At 38.4% G+C, this 19,862-nt stretch overlaps 1 protein-coding gene across 1 annotated transcript in view; it reads right to left on the reverse strand.

Moving 5' to 3' along the window:
* Positions 1-9,822: 9,822 nt before the first annotated feature.
* OSBPL11 (oxysterol binding protein-like 11) overlaps positions 9,823-19,862 on the reverse strand; it is a 185,246-nt gene continuing 175,206 nt past the window's right edge. Inside the window, exons 12-13 of the mRNA XM_006869375.1 lie at positions 18,797-18,950; positions 9,823-11,530 (exon numbers count right to left, since the gene is read on the reverse strand). Of these exons, the coding sequence (XP_006869437.1) occupies positions 11,465-11,530; positions 18,797-18,950 (220 nt within the window). The 3' untranslated portion in view covers positions 9,823-11,464. The remainder of the gene's footprint in view (positions 11,531-18,796; positions 18,951-19,862) is intronic.

Here is a 19,862-nt window from a genome sequence, read left to right on the forward strand (position 1 = left end):
ACACCACAACTCAAAGGCATCAATTCTTCTACGATCCTCTTTATTCACTGTCCAGCTTTCGCATCCATATGAGGCTATTGAAAACACAATGGCAGGTTTGATAATTCACTGCAATGGACTCACAGAACTCCCACACTATACCCACAGTTATGGGGTTTTATCTGAGAAGTTAACAGGTTACAATGAAGGATTTGAAAATGCTCAGGGCATAGTTATTTAGTCAGGACAGCCTCTTCTTAGTTGTGCCCTCTGGCTGGCCTTTCTAGGGCTCTCAGCCCCTTCACCTGCCTTCTCCACTCCCCTGGCAAAGTTACAGAGCTCTTTTACCGCTGCTGATAAATGCTCACTATTCCACCATAAACCTCAGCCTGAAGGCACTTGGCTCTAACTCCATGGGTCAGGAAACTTAGCCCCAATTAAATGCCTGGAGGCACCGCACTCTGCAAGCAAGCCTCCTGCCCAAAGTCACTCAGCTTTACTTCCTCCATGGGCTGTGAAGCCCACTGCTCTGTCTGGTGCTTGGTTCTAGGTTTTGTTTTTGCTGCTCCTCGGCCACTCCTCGGTGTCATAGCTTTCTACCCCTGGGTCAAGGAGGTTCAATGTGCAGGGATCTCAGAGTCCAAAGAATGTGTTCCACTCCTGGCTCTTCTTCCTTGGCAGTATTGCGCTCTTTCTGGCTTTTCAGATGGCTCATTTTATAACCAGCTGGAAGGCAAAACTGACCAATCACAATCAGCCCTGTTAACAATCACTCACAACTGAATCCTATAATCCATCAGTATCTTCCCCACCTTCTCTTACTCACACCCATCAGGAAAAGAATAATCTGATAAATTACAAAGGAGAAATACATTAAATAATTCACCACACCACACCTTTCCTTCTTACATTTGCTGTTTTTTTTTTTTTTTAAATGGGTGCCCATTCCCCAACTCAAAATAACGATTGTTTTCCCTTTTAAATGTATCCAACAATTTCCACCACTATCCCTGCCTGTGGAGACCTCCTTTCAAATCCTTCCCATGCTGTTCTAATCCAGACTGCCTTAGTCTCTCTGTTGCTATCCTGGGACCCCTTGCCACTCTCCTGTGTTACATCCTGTTTTCCTAATCTCCTATGGTCCCTAACCCGCTTTTTAACCACTCTGATGTTTCCTATAATTTGCTAGAATGTATACTTTGTTTCCAGAAACTGAAATGCTAGGGTAAATGTTTTAGAATCTCAGATTCATAGTTGGAGTGTAAAATACTACATAAAAATGGAGGCATTGCTCTGTTGTCTTCTGGTATTCATTGATGTTTTTGATAAGACTGATGCCATTCTGCCTTTAGAAATTTTGTTTTGGGCTCCCACCTCTTGCTCTCTCTTTTCTTTCCCCATGTTCAGGGCACTCAGAAATTGCAACTGTATTCACATCATCCAGTTCTGGAAATTTTTCTTGGGTTATTTATGTGGTTTTTAAAAATGGTTTCATTGTGGTTAAAATATATGATCAGTACAAAAAATAACATGGGCACTTGGACATGTTTACACGTACAATTCAGCAACACTGTATTCACTATGTGCAACCAACATTTCCAACTATTCATTTCCAAACATTTCACCTTCCCCCACCATTAGCAGACACTCAACAACTGTTAAGTGATGACTCTCCCTTTCCTCCTTCTAACTATCCCAATTTGTTGTTGTGTGCAGAGTTGGTTCTGACTCAAAAAGGCCTTGCACAGGGTTTCTGAGGATATAAATCCTCAAGAGAGCAAAAAGTCTTATATTTCTCCCTTGGAGTGGTTGGTGGGCTTGAACCACTGACCTTTTGGTTTTCAGTCCAGGGTTTATCCTACAGCAACACCATGGTGTCCCTGCTGTCCAAGGTTGTTGTTATTGTTGCTAAGTGCTGTGGAGATGGTTCTGACTCATAGCAACCCTGTATAGGGTTTCCAAGAAGCAGCTGGTTCAAACCAACTTTGCAGTCCAGCACATTAACGCTCAGCACCACACCAGCTATCCCAGGTAGCCACTGCTAACCTTTTATCTCTAGACATCTGCCTGTTTAAATTAGTGGGAATACACACACTATTTCCTCTTTTGTTACTTATTTCACTCAGCATATTTCCAAGATTTATACATTGCGTAGTATGTATCACATTTTGTTTATCCATTCATCTCTTCAAGGTTGTTTCCACCTCTTGACTATTGTGAATAGTGAACACTGGTGCAGGAGATTTCTCTTGTTAAGAACCATATGACTGGTAGTGTTAAGTTCAAGAATCCCTGGTGATGCAGTAGTTAAAGCGCTCCACTGCCAATAAAACGTCTATCAATGGTTTGAATTCACCACCTGTCCCATGAGAAAAAGATGTGGCCATCTACTTCAGTAAAAATTACAGCCTTGGAAATTCTGTGAGGCAGTTCTACCTCATCCTATATGGTAACTCTAAGTTTGAATTTACTTGACAGCAATGGATTGTTTTATGGGTATTGAGTTCAGACCTTTCTGAGGACAATAAATCAAATGAGTGCCAGGCATAAGCTTTGATGGAACAATAAGGAGTTTTCAAAATACAGGCAGTCCCTGATTATGTCTAAGTACTGTTCCTAAATCTTTTAAGTAGAATTTGTACATGAGTTAGGTACAATTCTAATGTCAATTACTTCAATCAAATGTTAGTAAATAGTAGATAGTGCACTTTTCTATGCATAAAAGATTAAAAACCCACATACAATAAGCATAATACAGTAATAATGGTTTAACTCCAATAGCTAAGAAGTGCCCATTTGTTAGTATGAACCATTGTATTCTACCTCAAATTGTCACTATACTAGGCTTCACAGGGGTTATAAATTAGACATTGGTAATCAGGGGACTGCCTGTATTCTAACCACAGGGATGTTCTCAGAAAAACAACTTGACATTGAAGGATGCTTCAGACTCACCATACCATATTCTGATACTTCTGATGTTTTGCTGGATCATGTACTTCAATAGTTTCCAGAAAATTAAATACTAGGATAAAATTTGTTTTGTTTTGATTTCACATGTCAGATTCATGAAACCAATCACAGAAAGACCTCTGTTTTGTAAAATCGTCTTCAATTAAGGATCTACCTTAGACCCAACTCTCCTACTGGGAATTCTTTCTCTGTTCTTGACCTGCATCAATAAACCCTGTTGATTAATATGATCAGTTAATTGGTTTTTCCTTTTGACATTTTTCCTTTTTTTTAAATCTAACGTAGGATTCGGCTTGCTGAGTCATCTGATAATTCTATGTAATTTTTTGAAGACCAACCCAACTGTTTTCCACTGGTTGCACCATTTTGCATTCCCACCAGCAGTGAAACATAGTTCAAGTTTCTCCACATCTCTATACCCATTCTTTTCCTTTTCGCCATAAATTGTTCTTGTTGTAGTTTCAATTTGCGCCTGTTGGCATTTTGTTTTGTTGCAAATGATGTCGAGCATTTTTTCATGCTTGTTGTGACTATCGTATATCATCTTTGATGACATGTCTTTTCAGTACCTTTGCCCATTTTTTTGACTGGTTTGTCTTGTTAAGTTTTAGGAGTTCTGTATAGATTCTGGATATTAGAACTATATCCAATATGTGATTTCCAATACTTTTCTCTCAATCTGTACATTTTCTCTTCACTTTGTTGGTGAAGCCCTTTGATGCACAAATTTTTATCATTTTGATGAAATCCAATTTAACTATTTTGTATTTTGTTGCCTGTGCTTTGGGTGTTATAGTTAAGATTCCACTTCGAAATTAATTTTAATTTTATAAAAGAACAGCCTCCCTTATGAGATTGTAATCATTGCAATGAAATGATGAGTATAAAACTGATGTTCTCCTATGTAAACTATTACTCAATTCACAATAAAAACATTAAAAAAGAAAGAAAGAATAACCTCCTTTTCATTGGTTTTCTCCTTAAGACTTCCTGGATTGCTCCTCTAATTTTCTTATTATTTCTCTCCGGTCCATATTTTGTACTACTTGCCAAGATTTTTCTCTTAACCTTTCTTCTCTAACTTCTATTGAGGGTTTAATTTGAGCAATTATGTTTTTAATTTCCAAGGTCTCCTTCTGTACACTTCATGTTAGAAATATTTTGTCTACATTTCATACAAAATCGTCTATCTGAAGATTTTTTTTCCTGAAAAAATTTCCCTCCATTTCCTAAAGTATCTGCCTCCTTTAAGTTCATTTTTTGTTTTGATCTCTTTAATTCATGTGAGAAGGTTCCTCAAATGTCTGATCTTTAGCTCTTAAGATGAAGCTATAATGCATTGTCTACATATATATGGTAGTGATAACGCAGTGGTTCTGTTAGATAAGCACTGGATGGCCAACCACAAGGTTGGCGGTTTGAGTCCACCATCACTCTCTGGGAGAAAAATGAGGCTTTTTATTCCCGCAAAGATTTATAGCCTCAGAAACCCTATATAGGGGTTGCTATGAGTCAGAACTGACTGGACAATCACTTAACATATGGTAGTGATGAGATGGATGTGTGTGTGGTGTGTTGGTGAGAGGGTAGGGGGGTTATGTTGGAAGGTAATGTTGACATGAGTTTTATGATTGACCATAAAGTAGGAAACAGGATAGTCAACTGAAAATATTTTTGGACTTTTCTTTTTGCTGGAGTTGTTCTCCCCAGAAAAGATCTTCTAGTATCACCTGAAGGTATAAGCCAGACAGCCAATTTTGGAAGCAGGGTGAGGAAAAGGGTCTAGACAGTTTTATCTTTTAGTATGAAGTCTTTAATTTAATCCCCTATTATGCAATGGATTGTGTCCTCTTGAAATACGTGTTCAATTCTCAGTCCTTGTATCTATGGATGTGATCCTGTTTACAAACAGGGCTTTTCTTTTGTATTGTTAATAAAATCAGACCAGTGTAGGCTGGATCCTAAATCTAATCACGTCTCAGTTATAAAAGACCAGAACAGATGCAGGTGCACAGACACTCAGAGGATAACAGTGCTCTGTTAGGACTGTCTCCAAGAAATGCCAAGGAACCAAGGAATGCCCAGTGCTACTAATAAAGGAGGAGCTCTGGTAGCGTAGTGGTTACGAATCGGGCTGCGAACCTTAAGGTCAGCGGTTCGAAACTACCAGCTGCTCCACGGGAGAAAGATCAGGCTTTCTACTCCCGTAAAGATTTACACCCTCGGAAACCCTGTACAGGGTCGCTATGGGTCGAAACCGACTTGACGGCACTTAACAACAACAACAACTAATAAAGGAGTCCTGGTGTGGTGCTGTAGGATAAGCACTGGACTGAGAACAGCAAGGTAAGTGGTTCAAACCCACTAGCTGCTCCTTGGAAACTATACAGTCACTATGAGTTGGAACCAACTCGACAGCACTTAATCAAGAAGGAAGGAATTGACATGGCCAAGACCAATTTTTACTTTTAGCCTCCAGAACTGTGATAGTGTAACTTTGTTCTCTTAACCTTTTATTGTGATTTGGATGAAAATTTACAAATTGGTTTTCTACTCACACATTTTGATTTGGGACAGAACTGCCCTCCCCACAATGTAACAGCACTCTTCCCATTTTCCCCATGTGTTAACCATTGCCCTCCAACCTTCTTTTCTATGATCCCTTTCTGCCTTCTGAGATTTAACCTAGGCAAATACTGTGCTTTGGTTGGTTGTTCTAAGGAGTGTGTACCTCCTTAGTGTTAATGCTCATCTTATACTTGTGTCTCTTGTTTAGCTTACAGTTGCATCATGGGGGTGAGTTCACTTCCAACCTTAAAGGGTGTTAAAGGGCCATAGTCTTGGGGGTAGATTTATATTCTTTTAAGACCACTCATTTGAGGTATTTGTCACAGCAGCAGTAGGTAGCTGAGACATCCCCATTTCAACGTATCACTTCTGTATTCCCAAATCAAGAATCTCTGGTTCAATTTTTCCAAACTCTTATAGGGTGGAACAAGGGCTAGTCATCTGGCCACACTGTTCTGGGCTTCTTATTCAGACTTGGACCAATTCCCTTGTTTTCAACTCATTTCTCATTTCTGCCTTTCATGGTAAAAAGGTTTGGAAAAACCAATAGCCTTAACCTCTCATTAACATTCCCATTCAGAAATTTAGATTTTTAGCTTCTTTCCCAATCTATAAACACTTTTAGCCCTTGAACCTATTGATGTGATCCACAAGATTTTTACCATCCAAAAATTTGACCCCTCTCCTCTTCCACCGTACCTTCTTCTGTTCTTTTCACCTTTGTATGATGTGATATAGTTAAGGTTTTATGTTGACTGTGACTGGGAGGATTCTTAGTGGCTTGGTATATAAGATGTGGTTACCCCCATGGTGAAATTTAATACACTGTAGTTAACTCTATGGTGATTGGCTATGAGCAGCAGCCAATCAATTGAAATGATGTTTCCTTGAAGGTGTGGCCTGCTTCCAATATTATAGCCACTCAGGCAAAGTTTGCTTGCTTTCTGCTGGGTTTGGTTCTTTGGACTTGAGTCAGTGTTCTGCTCTATTGTTTGCTTGCCAGATCTGCCTGTTGCCAGACCTGTCTGTTGATCATGGTTCATCTGACCTGGACTTGGGACTCTCACCTCTACGATTGTGAGCCATTTCCTAGATATAAAGTTGTACATGTATACAAGTTTTACTGGTTTTGCTTCTCTAGAGGACCAAGCCTAAAACATATGGATTATTTTTTAATACGCATTTTAATGGCAAATTTACTTTTCTATTTTCCTTAATTAAAGTTAATAAGTATCTCTACCACTCATTAAAATGATACATACGTATTGTGGGGGAAAGTTTTTAAAATGGAAATTATAAAAAGAAACAATTGTTGATGTATCCTGGTGCCATTTGAACTGCAAGGTCGGTGGTTCAAGCTCACCAGCTGCTCCTCAGAAACTCTATACAGGGTCACTATGGGTTGGAACCGACTTGATGGCACTTCACAACAACAACCATCATATACATTTAGATTTATTTCCTGCTAGTCTTGATTTAGAAAAATTGGAGTCAAGGTTTTCTCTTTTCACGCTTATTTTGTGAGTACCTCCTTTCATCTAAATAATTTTAATATATCCTTAATAGATTCACCCCTATTTATCAAGTAATTATACTGTAATTTAGCTATTTCCCTATTATTGTACATTTAGGTTATTTCAAGTTTTCACCATGGTTTAAAAAAAATGCGGCAATGAACACCTCTTAACTGAAATCTTTGTATTTGAGTAAGTATCTGAGTTTCTTAAAATAGAATCCAGTGAGTGGGCTGAGGAATTTCTGGGGTTGTTTTTGCTTTCTTTTGGGAGATGTATTTTTATTTGCGTGAAAGTTTATAGAGAAAACTGGTTTTCCATTCAATAACTGATAAACATTTTGTTTTCTGCCTTTGATTACAATCCCTACAATGTCACAGCACTCTGTCCACTCCTCCCTACCCCTGTGTTTATGGTTTCCCTTCGCCCTTCTTTCTTACCCTTTCCTGCATTCTGAACTTTCTACCTGGGCGAATAGGCTGTCCTTTTGATTTCATATTGGGGACTGTTCTAAGAAATGCTATCTCCCCGATGTTACTGTTCACATTATAGGTCTACTGTTCGAGGTTTTCATTTAAAAATAATACCTCATTGTATTTTTGTGAACGTTTACACAGCAAATTAGTTTCATTTTTAAACAATTCTACATTGGTTTTGACACTGGTTGCATTTTTCACACTGTGTCAACATTCTCATTATTTCTGTTCTAGTTGCTCCATTTCCGGTACTCTAGTTTTCCTATCATCTTACCTTTCTAAGCTTTGTTTTAGAGTCACTGTTGACGATTTGAACTCAGAGAGTTGTTTCAGTTTTATTAAACCAATACTGATCGAAAAATCCTTCAAAGGCTCTCCATGGCTTTAGGACATAGTTCAAGCATGACTGCCTGAAAATGTTTCCTCAGACTCAATACCATGTCTTATTATTATAGAACTTTCTAGCCTGTCTGGTTTTTTAACGGGTCTCACAGATCTTTGATGACAGGGGCAGTATTTGCCACACCAGAGTCTGATGTACCATGTGGCTCTCTCAAGGCTTAACAGATGTTTGTTGACTGAGTGAAGGTTTAGCTAGGTGAATTGTAGTAAGTGCTTCAATTTGGTTGGCAATTTTTCTTAATCTTAGTTGCCCCAACATTCTACTCTCAACTGGATTATTGAGAACGTCAAATGAAAACACATCAAATATCTTGTAATCTATAAGTATTTCTTGTGCAGCTTGGTTTTTTGATGAAGTAGGGATTTGATACCATTGCAATGCACACCATGTGTATGAACTTGTCTTTTTGGACCCCATCTGGTAGAATCATTCTCCCCTTTCCCGACTATCTGGTACATCACTGCTCAGCTAGTAGTCACTGCAGTAGTTGGAAAGTGTCCCTCCCAAGTGTGGATCCAGGAGAATGCTCACCAATGTGTCTTTTTCTGGGGAAACACATTGCACACAAGTTAGTCCTCATCTTAAGGTAATAAATATATTTAACACAATTTCTGACTTACAATATTAATGTATAAATCCTTCTAAAAATTCATCTGTATACACTGGTTTATCAAGTACCACATGTTTATAGTGGAAGTCAAGGATAAATGCTACAATTATGTTAAGAAGGATTCAATGTTACTGTTATTGTTGGTGACAATTAGATATTAAAGGAAAAATGATGTAGTTAAGTGAATCAATATGCAGATGTTATATTGCAACCCATTACACATAATAAAATTACCTTTAGAGCTTAAAAGCTGTTCAAAACATAATTAATGGGAGCATAAAGATAGGGCTTAAATACATTTCACAGGAAGTATAGGGTAGCAAATGTCACTGTGGTTTAAACAAGAGGGAAAAAAAGCCCCAAATGTAGGTTGAAATATTCCCAGATGGTCACTTCTAGTTTTTGGTTTCTGGACACATAATACTTAATGTTGTTGTTGTTGTTAAGTGCCGTCGAGTCGATTCCGACCCATAGCGACCCTGTACAGGGGTTTCCGAGGGTGTAAATCTTTACAGGAGTAGAAAGCCTCATCTTTCTCCTGCGGAGCAGCTGGTAGTTTCGAACTGCTGATCTTAAGGTTCGCAGCCCGATTCGTAACCACTACGCTAACAGAGCTCCTTATAATACTTAATAGTCAGAAGGAAATTAACCCAAAAGAAAGAAACACAGTATGTAGCAATTAATAAAAAGATTGGTTTCCCTGGCCCAATAGCTACAAGGTATACACTTAAAACAAGCAAACACCTTCTGCCCACACAGAGTAAAATAACCCTTAGTACTGGTCGGGTCCATGAGCTGTAGCTTCTGAAAGTAAAGCCACTTTACTCTCCCACCGCCCTGGTCCTCCTGTGAGAACTGTGGGACATCTCAGAGAGGGGACAAGCCAAAACCATAGTCACAGAGTAGCCTTATTTCACTGCTGTCAAGGGTTAATTCTAATTCAGTAAGATGGGAGAGATTTCAGTTATTCATAAATGTATTGCTTTTCATAAGAATTTTAAAACCATATTTCACTAATTCTTAAAATGACTCAACAGCTAAAAGAAATAAATGGATAAAGAGTTCAACCAAACAAGACGATCAACCTTTATCTGGTTCTAAAGATCCTGTATCTAAGTATGATTAAAAGATTGTAAGATGGGCAGACTCACTCTAATTTTTAAAAACTCTTGTAAAATTTATTCCCTAAAGTGGAGAATCCTGAAAATACGGATTTAAAGAGATGCACAGTGCAACAACTCTACTAAATATAAACTTTCTATATCCCTTTATTCATAAAACAGACAAAGGCATCAATCATTGTTTGCTAGTTTTATTATTTTTCAATGTTCCCAACACATGAACTATGTATGACTCATTTTGAGATTTTTCTTTTTTTCAGTGCATTTCACAGCAAAAATGAACAAGGGAGTCATTAAAATGGTTGTGCATAAACCAATTCTTTTCCTTAAGACTTATAATTTGATGAATAAATTTCAACGTTTTCATTCTACTAAACCCTTTAATAAAACACAATTTATCAGAGCACAAAGCTGAAACTTATGACGATGCAATCGCCACCGCCACCTACAATGGCCGGTGAACAAGGGTCTATTACACACACATTGATTGGAAGACCACATTGGAAGGATCAGAGTAAGGCACCACTCTTGGAAAATTAAGGAAGCTTGTAGTAACAAATGTTGAGCACCTTCTGTAGGTGCTCAATAAACACTTGAAAGAATGATGGAAGCTATAATTAGCACTATTCTTCTAATTGCCAGTCAGTTTTCAACCTCAATAAAATACTATTTTAAAAAAGATGTGTACCTAAATACAATTTCCTCATATTTTATTTCATACTCTTTCTTCAGCTTTTAAGCTTCTTTGAAAAGAAAATAAGACTATACCTTGCATGCTCTCAGTCACAGGGATAGCTTCTGAATTACTGACAAATATGAATAGTTGTTTCAAATTTTGAGTGAAGAGAGGTTAAGATCGAGCATACTTATCCAGGGGGACAGCACATAATACTGGATAGTAATCTACAAGCAAAACAACAACAAAAAAGGAAGGGAAAAAGTAACAGTTTTATTTATATTTTTTAAAACGTTTGCTATTGTCTATGCCTTAAAGTTCTTGAAAGGCTGAAATCTCATCATATCAACATGAACGAACACATTTAAAAAATTGTCTCAAGTGTAATATTTAATAAAACTAGATAGTGAAAAATGTTCTGGATTTTTCAAGTCAATGCTGTTTTCAAGTATATTAAAATGTTCTGAAGAAAAAATTCTCCATGGTTATTAATTCTAATCACTTTATAAATAGCCTTTTAAAAAGAGTTCCAACAGAGGTGGATCATGGGTAAGCTCCTCAAACACAGGCACATACTGTCTTTCTGAAGGAACAGAATGCCTTGTCACTACAACCTGGTTGGTTTGTTTTAACACTGATCTCAGGCACAATGGCTGAATCCACTTCTGTGGTATCGTCCTCCTCCTCTTGGTCTGTTTATAAGAGTAGTGAATACTTCAGCTACTGACAGAAAGCAAAGCACAAACTCTGAAAGAGACTTCACTTTTTACTTGAAAGAAATAATTAAGAAATCACTGGGTTTTCATTGTTGTATGTATCTGCTGCCACTACGCAGAAATAGGGGATTCAAATTTAGCTGTAGGTGCAGGAACTGGACAAAGGATTAATTGTCTAGTAATTGAGGCAAAAGTTTTCATATGCTATTGCTCACATCACATGAAACAAGTTGATGAGAGGTCCGTTGTGCCTCACCCACACTTTGGTCTCGCGGCAGTCCTGCCGTGCCCTTGAAGGTACATTCGTTTTTTAGCTAGTGTCAGTTTGTCCAATCAGGAAGCAGTTCACGCAGTGCAATGACTCTGTTCTTGGGGGTGAAGGGTAAACAGAGAAGAACCTCACTGGGTTGAGTCTTACAAAGTGGGTGTCACTCCACTGGTTGTGCTGCTGAAACTGTTTTCCAAAGGGGTTTGTGATAAACCCAGCCATCTCCCTGGAACAAGTAGAAAAATAAATCAAATAATAATTTCTCTAATATTTTCCAAACCAACAATCCAAACTAGAAGTAACACCACATTCCTCAAAATATATGTTTCTTCTCCAGAACCTCCATGTCTCTTCCAACTTATTTATATCTTTATTTTATATTTATGTCCTGGTATGGCGCTGTGGGATAATGCACTAGACTGAAAGGTCAGCTTGAACTGCAAGGTCTTTGGTTCAAACTCACCAGCTGCTCCTTGTAAACTCTATACAAGTCAGGACTGACTCAACGGCACTTAACAACAACAACATACATATGAGGGCAAGTCAAAAAGTATTGGTGCAAAACCGTATTTTGGTGAAATATATCAAAATGTGAAGCTACTGCTTCTAAACATATCCTCCACCTAGATCTATATACTTTTTTTTTTAAATTTGGGCAAAAGTTTACAGTGCAAATTGATTTTCCTTCCAGTCAATAATCCATACACATTCTGTTTAGAGACATAGGCTGCAATTCCCACAATGTAGACACACTCTTCTCACTTCCTATGTCTACCATTTCTCTTCATCCTCATTTCCTATACCTTCCTGCCTTCTGCGCTTTGTTAATGTTGTTGCTAAGAGCCATCAAGTTGGTTTCAACTCACAGCGATCCTACGCACAATAGAAGGAAACACTGCCTGTTCAGAGCCATCCGTAACAATTGTTAAGCTTCAGTCAATCCATCTAGTTGGAGGTCTGTCTTCCTTTTTTTCAGTGACCCACCAAGCATGATGTCCTTCTCCAGGGACTGGTGCCTCTGAGCTTTATCCTGGTTAAATGCTGCCCTTTTCATCTTCTATGGTTGAGTGTTCTAATGAGTACCCACACTAGCAAGTGTTTTGTTCAGAGATACTTTCATCTTCTCTAACCCTTCACCAAAGAATTCTGTGTTCTTCAATGTACATCATGTCAAAATGGGATTTTGGAATCCTCAAGGGAGTCAAATCGTGTTCCTTTTCAATGTTGAGTTTTGGGATCAAAAGAGGTCTGAAGGAGCAAGATTAGGGATATAGGGTGGATGAAGTAAGGTTTCCCAACAAAATTGTTATAGAAAAGCCTTTACTACCCTCAAAGAATGAGTAGGTGCCCATGATGGAAAAAAATTATCCATCAGAAATTTCCTGTTTTTCTTAACAACGTAGTTTTTACATTTCTTAAAACTTCTTAATAAGTCCCCATAATCATATCATGCCTGGCAAGAAAATCTGTAAGATTTTAGAACTCCAATAATAGTCGTCATAACCTTCTGAGTTAACTTCTAAGCCGTGAATTTATCTGGCCCAGCAAATCCCTTTGGAAACTACTGTTTTGACTGGCCCTTTTGTTTGAAGGCACCCTAGCGAGACTAAGACAAATAAATTACACAGAGAACTTGTCTGCAGCCATCCACTGATCATAATTAAACACATTTTATTTGGACATAATTAAACACATTTTATTGGAACAAATCTGTGCATGTATGAACTGGAATCCTAGCACCAATAAATTGTGACTTACCTTGTGATTTACCCTACCATGTTCAGGACAGCAAATCTTGGCTCCACAGCAAACATAAAATCACCAGTTGCAGTGGAGTGGACTTTGACTCATGACAAACCTGTGTGTGTCAGGGTAGAACTGTGTGCTCCATGGGGTGGGTTTCCAATGCCTGATTTTTTGAAAGTAGATCACCAAGGGTGGTCTCAAACCTCCAACCTTTGGTTAGCAGCTGAGTACTTTTAAGACCAAGAGTATAGCTAGTAACTGTAAGATGTTTATTACATGAAATCGCCTGGCTGGTAACTCTCAATATAGACATTATTCTTTGAAAAGGCTACCTGTCCCCTTATAACATTACAGAACACTGATTCAGAAGTTAGAACCGATGAAGACACTGAGTCTCAGGGCAGTGAAATGAGCCACCTAACTTTACCCAGGAAGGGGGTAGAGCTCTTTTTAATGTACCCTTGCACATACTTTCTTTTAAATCTTTACTATTGATATGTTTACCCACATTTTACAGATGAAGAAACTGAGGCGAGAAGTAGTAAATAAATTATCCAAAGAGATGTAATTCAGACTGGGTACACTGGACTCTAACGCTGTCCACTGTTTCATAAAGCCTTACTGATGGTATTTATAGACAACTTCAGAAAATGTAAACAGTCATGAGAATTTAACCAATAGATTTAACTAACAGACACATACAATAACAAAAGGGAAAAAATGGAGATGACACTTTACGCTGATGCACTAGAGGTAACAAAATGTATTTTTCAATAACATACAATTCTTCTTAGCAAAGAGCCATACATGATGTTCAGAGCCCCAAAATGTGTAAAGGTCCTTATGATGCCAGGTTGGCTGCCATCCTCCTCAGCCTCACATGGACTTCCAGGGCACGCTCACATCACAATCCAGTCACACACAGGAGGAAACCTGGCTGCTCAAGAGCTCATGGAATTAATATGGTGACCTTTCCCCACTGTGCCACAGTATACCATGCATCTCAGTACCCAGAGGATCTAAACCTGATTCTGAACCTTCAAGCTACTCTTCTATCAACTTTAGACGATGCAAGTGGAAAAATTCATTAGACCATGCAAGTTGAAAAATTCATTATCTTATTAGACAACCATATTTTGCTACCACTTTCTACATCTGCCTGTGTAACATCACAGTGTGATTAAAAAAAGAAGAAGACACTAAACTAGTTGTCAGGAGATCTAGGCTCTTGTTCTAGACCTGCAACTGACCCTGGGCAAGTGAAATAACCAGATCTAAATCAGACCACTGTATAAGGGATATGTGGATAGTGCTGCCTTGGATTTTATGGTGCCTTTATTCTAAAACAATTCAAAACATGTCTGTATGTACCTATCTCATCTTCATAGTTCCTGCCAGAGATTAGGGAATATATTGTACTCATTTTAAAGAAATAAGCAAATTTATGTACAGTGGGGTAAAAGGCTCACAATAAACTTATAAATCTGAGGTATTTTGCCTGTTCAGAGAAGTTGCTGTTGTTAGGTGCCGTCGAGTCAGTTCTGACCCATAATAACCCTATGTACAACAGAACGAAACACCACCTGGTCTTGCGCCAGCCTCACAATTGCTGCTACACTTGAGCCATTGTACAAAATGTGAATATAGATTTTGGGAGATGGGTAACTGGAATCATCAACACGCTAAAATTCTATGTAAAACGAATGGTGGCAAATCTCCCTCTGCTCCATAGACGTTCCTCCTAAGGGATCTCACCAGTTTCCATGAATGTAGATGTCTACGTGCAGTAACACTTGAATTCCCACCTCTGGCCCAAACCTTTCTACTAAATAACAGGTTTTATAGCCAATTGCTGTTTGACAGAACCATTTGGTGTCTCCCAGAAGCTGCAAAATTTAAATGCCCAGCAGTGGATTTTTCTCTTCAAAACTGCTCTTTTTCCAAAACAGTGGCACCACCACCTACCAGGTTGTATAAGCCAGATAAATGGTACAAAACTCATGGCACCAAACATTCTCCCATAACACGTCTACCTCTCATCTGGGCTCAATAATCCACGGTAATGGCCCCTCACACACCATACTCACAGTTATATGGGGTTTATTAGGGAAGTTAATAGGTTACAATTCAAGGTCAGAAATGCTCAGGGCACAGTTGTTACAGTCAGAGTAACCTCTCCTCTGCCATGCCCACACGCAGGCCTGTCTCTGCCTGGCTGATGTTGCAAAGCTCTTTTAGGGCGATGATAAATGCCCATAGAGCACATCACTCCACCAGAAGCCTCAGCCTGAAGACATTTGGCTCTAGCTCCTTGGGTCTGCAAACCTAGGCTCCTCAATTAAGTGCCTGGAGGCACCCTGCTCTACAAGCAAGCCTCCTGTCCAAAGTCATTCAGCTTTACTTGCTCCATGGGGAGGGACACTGCTTTGTCTCTGATACTATTGCTCCTCTGCCACTCCTCAGGTGCAACTGCTTTCTGTCCCTGGGCCAAGATTCAGTGCACAGGGATCCCGGGGTCCAAGACACGTACTCCTGCCTGGCTCTTTTCTGTTGATGGTAGAGAAATACCCCTCTGCTTCTGTGATAGTTCCTTTTGTACCCATGCTAGAGTTTCAAGTTTTTACAATAACAATGAACCTTGTTAACATCTACAGAAGAATCATGTCACCCTATCTGTATCTTCTCCCACCTTCTGTCACACAGACCCAGCCAGGCAGAAACCTTGTTTGGTGTAACAGACTTTGGCTAGAAGAGACTTTACATAATTCACTACATCACACCTGGCAACCTCTGACTCTTCACCCAATCCATCACTGAGTACTGCTGATTATACCTTGTGGGGTATTTATATTAACTTTACCCCAATCATTTGATATTTGTCCTTAATTCCTGGGTAAAAAGAACAAACATTATTTTAAAAGATGTCCTTTTGATTCTTCTCGCGTATCCATTTAGATATTTAAGTAGTAAAAGTATCCAGGGCAGTGCTAAATAAGTTCTATTTGCGCTGGTTCCCGTAAGTATCAAAATTTTCACCACCACTCTCTTGCTACGATTACAGGCAACAAGCCTCACAGCAGGTACCTTCTGATCCCTTACTGATTTCTATCTTAGTGGTGGTAGTGTGCCATGGAGTCAGTTCCGATTCATAGCGACCCTGCACAGGGTTTCCAAGGCTGTAAATCTTTATGGGAGCAGAAAGCCACATCTTTATCCCGCAGAACCTCTGGTAGTGTTGAACTGCTGACCGTGATGGTAGCAGCCTGACTTGTAACCACTACACTACCAGAGCTCCTTTCTATGTTAGTGGTACTCAGTATTCTGACCATCTAGGTTTTCATCTTCCCTGTAACTTCTACAATATATTATGGGTTTTAAAGTACGGTAACTATGGCAAAAATTATAATCAGATTACTTTTTCCAGATTTCTTTCTGATGGACCATTATTAAAATTCAAATGGTTTCCATTAGACTTGGCTACAGACTTACAAACCTTTCTGATTTCAGCTCATGTCCACTATTCACCTTATTCTGAATTCTACCAAATAGCACTAAACAACAACTTTTTTTTTTTTTTCAGGGATTATAGTATAGTCTTAAGATTTATTGTTCCTTTAAGTCTTTTTTTTTTTCTTTTAATGTGGATGAGGTGAAGGTTTACAAAAGAAGAAAAAAAAAATCAGTTTTCCATTCTACAAATCATATCATCTTGATTGCAATTTACCCCACTTCCTTCTTTTATTTTCTGTTGCTAAGCCTTTCCTAGCCTTTCTAAACTTTTTCTTTGGAAAACATTGCTCTTTTGATTTCAAAGGGTTGATTATTCTAAGGTATAAATACTTCTCCAATGTTATTGTTCCCTTATAGATCTGTTTGTTGTCTGGCTGAAAATTAAGTCATGGAGGTGAGTTCCTTTCCAGACCTGAAGGTGACTAAAGGTCATTGCCTTGAGAGTACCACCATTTTCTATATGACCAGTAAGCCTGGTCGTTTTTATGATTTTGAGTTTTGTTCCACATTTTTCTCACTCTATCCAGGACCTTCTAATATGATTCCTTTCAGAGCAGTTGGTAGTGGTAGCTGGACATCACCTAGTTTTTCTCCTTCTAGGGTCATGGAAACTGATGTTCATGTGGTCTATTATCACGTGGAACTAATTTTTATCACTTTTCCTTCCTACAGACAAGGAGAAATCAATAATTTCACCTTAGATGGCTGCTCAGGAGCTTTTAACACTCCATTTGCTGTTTAAGATTATAGGATGTAGAACACTGCCTTTGTGGACTATGTATGCCACTTGAAACCATGGTCCTGAGCCCCTGGAAACAGGGACTGATTCCCTCAAGGTGTTTGGTTATGCTTAAGACAATTATGTAACTTTGCCCTCTGCATAGGCCACCACATTCTTGAATATATTTGCAGCAAAGGTAAATACACATGTATGAATATCCTCGTCAAACCTATTAATGGGTATATATCATTTCTCTCTCTCATACCCATTCAGTCTTTGTGGCTACCCATGTATGTACTCATAGATCATTTACATTACAAGATTGTATATATCTTGTATATATGTTTTGTTTGGCACATCAGAACTTGTATTTATAAACTATAGGCTAAAATTTGTTCAGTGAATGGGAAGATAGAAACTGCTGGATAAAGTAAAATGAAGCAGCCCAGATTTTAGTGTCAAAAGAGTTGAGGGAAAAATCCAGCTGTGACTATACGCAAAATAATTTTTCTGAGATTCAGTTTCTGCACAAAAACATTTTCAAATCCTTAAATTTAGAAAAAAATTCAGAAGACATTTATTGCAACTTCAAAGTCAGTGTATAAAACTCTTCTACAATATCCATGGTCACTGCTTATATAGTCTAGCAACTGGATGACGTTATTAGAAGGACTATCTTGTTATACTTGGATGTTTTTGGTTGTTATATAATTCAGTTCTTATGCTAAGCTGCAAATCTGCTTCCTCGTATCCAAACAGAAAATTAGTTTTCTACATGATCTGTGTTGCTGTCAAGTTGGTTCTGACTCATAGTGACCCTACAGGACAGAGAGCTGCCCCACAGGGTTCCCTAGGCTGTAATTGTCTCATTGTTCTCCTGTGGAGAGGCTGGTGGGTTCAAACAGCTGACCTTCCAGTTAGCAGCCTGGAGCTTAACCACTATGCCACCAGGGCTGGCTCTCTTTCTACATAAAATTATTATATATTTGAAAAAAGTTGTAATAAATGCCTCTAATTTTATGTTTCCTAGGCTAGACATCCTCACTTCAGTATTTTTTCTTAGATGATACAAAGCTTCTAGTCACGTCACTATCTTTGTGCATTCCAGCCAATTAAGTTTTTTATGCCTCCCTTAAAATGTGCTCTCTGGAAATGGAACACAGAATTTCAGATGCAATACAAAAGGGAGTAAATTTTAATTTGTTTATTTAATTATTGTGACTAAAAATTACATAAGGCATCAAAAAGTTCCTGGAAAAATAGAACTAAAAAATAATGTATACTGGCATTTTTGTTTGGGGCCAATTTTAAACCCAAGATCTATTTCATCAAAAATGCTTGGAAAACCATTTTAGTTTGAAAAATTATTAAAGGCTCATGAAAAATTTCATTTTAAGCTAAGAGTGATTTTGAAGAAAAGATTTAAATTAAGTATAACAGCAATTCAACAGCTCCAAAACTAAAGTTCTCACTATGTAGATGCTGCATTTCAGTCTGAAGACATGTAGAACATACCTCTTTAATAAAATACTTGGTTTTCCACGGTGTGCCTGTTTCAGTCCGGTGCCTTTCTTCGGTTCTCTGGCGTTCTTCCAGGGTACGTTTATGCTCTGTAGCCTTATCAATTTCAGATTCCCTCAGAGAGTCTGTCACGTTTTTCCATAAGCGTCTGAAATGACAAAATCACATACTTTACACACTTTCTTGAAAATAAACAGAATCGATAAATTCAAAATGACAGTAACTAAAACAAAACAACAAAAAACTACACGGAATGAAAATGGATTAAATGCACCAGTCAAGAGACAGAGAATATCAGAATCGGTAACAAAACAGAATCTTTTAATATACTGTCTACAAGAGATATATCAAAAAGATGGAGACAGCCTAAATGCCCATCAACAGAAAAATGGTTAAACAAACTTTGGTACATACACACAATGGAGTATTACACAACAAAGAAAATTAGCAATGAATCTGAGCAACAGGGATGATGCTAGAGGACATTGTTGTTGTAGTTATTGTTAAGTGCCATAGAGTCGATCCCAACCCATAGCAACCCTGCATAGGGTTTCTAAGGAGCAGCTGGTGAGCTTTAACTACTGACCCTGCAGTTCATACCAACTTTGCAGTCCAGTGCACTAACCCACAGTACCACACCAGGACTCCTGGAGGACATTATGCTGACTGAAACTGATCAATCACAAAAGGACAAATGTTGTATGAGTTCAATGTCGCAAAAAAGTTAAGAAAAGATTTTCTTGATAAAAGAAACAATCTATGATGGTTATTGGGGAGGGGATGGGAAAATTATTCACAGGCTAGAGGGGAGACATATGCTAACATGGGTGATGGGACAGGCAGTATACAGTAAGAAGGAGGTGAGCAGATGAAAGACGAAGGTAGTGGGAGACTCGGGGGAATGCAATCACTGTATGGAAGCAAGGTATATGATTCGATTAATGTAAAACTCATGATCTGCTCTATAAACCTTCACACAATTCACAATAAAAAATGGGAAAAAAAAGTTTATTAAATCTGATATATGAGGGTGCCTCAAGAAGTTTGTGGGAAAATTCCA

The sequence above is a fragment of the Chrysochloris asiatica genome, unplaced genomic scaffold (genome assembly GCF_000296735.1).
Source record: "Chrysochloris asiatica unplaced genomic scaffold, ChrAsi1.0 scaffold00130, whole genome shotgun sequence".
NCBI lineage: Eukaryota > Metazoa > Chordata > Mammalia > Afrosoricida > Chrysochloridae > Chrysochloris > Chrysochloris asiatica.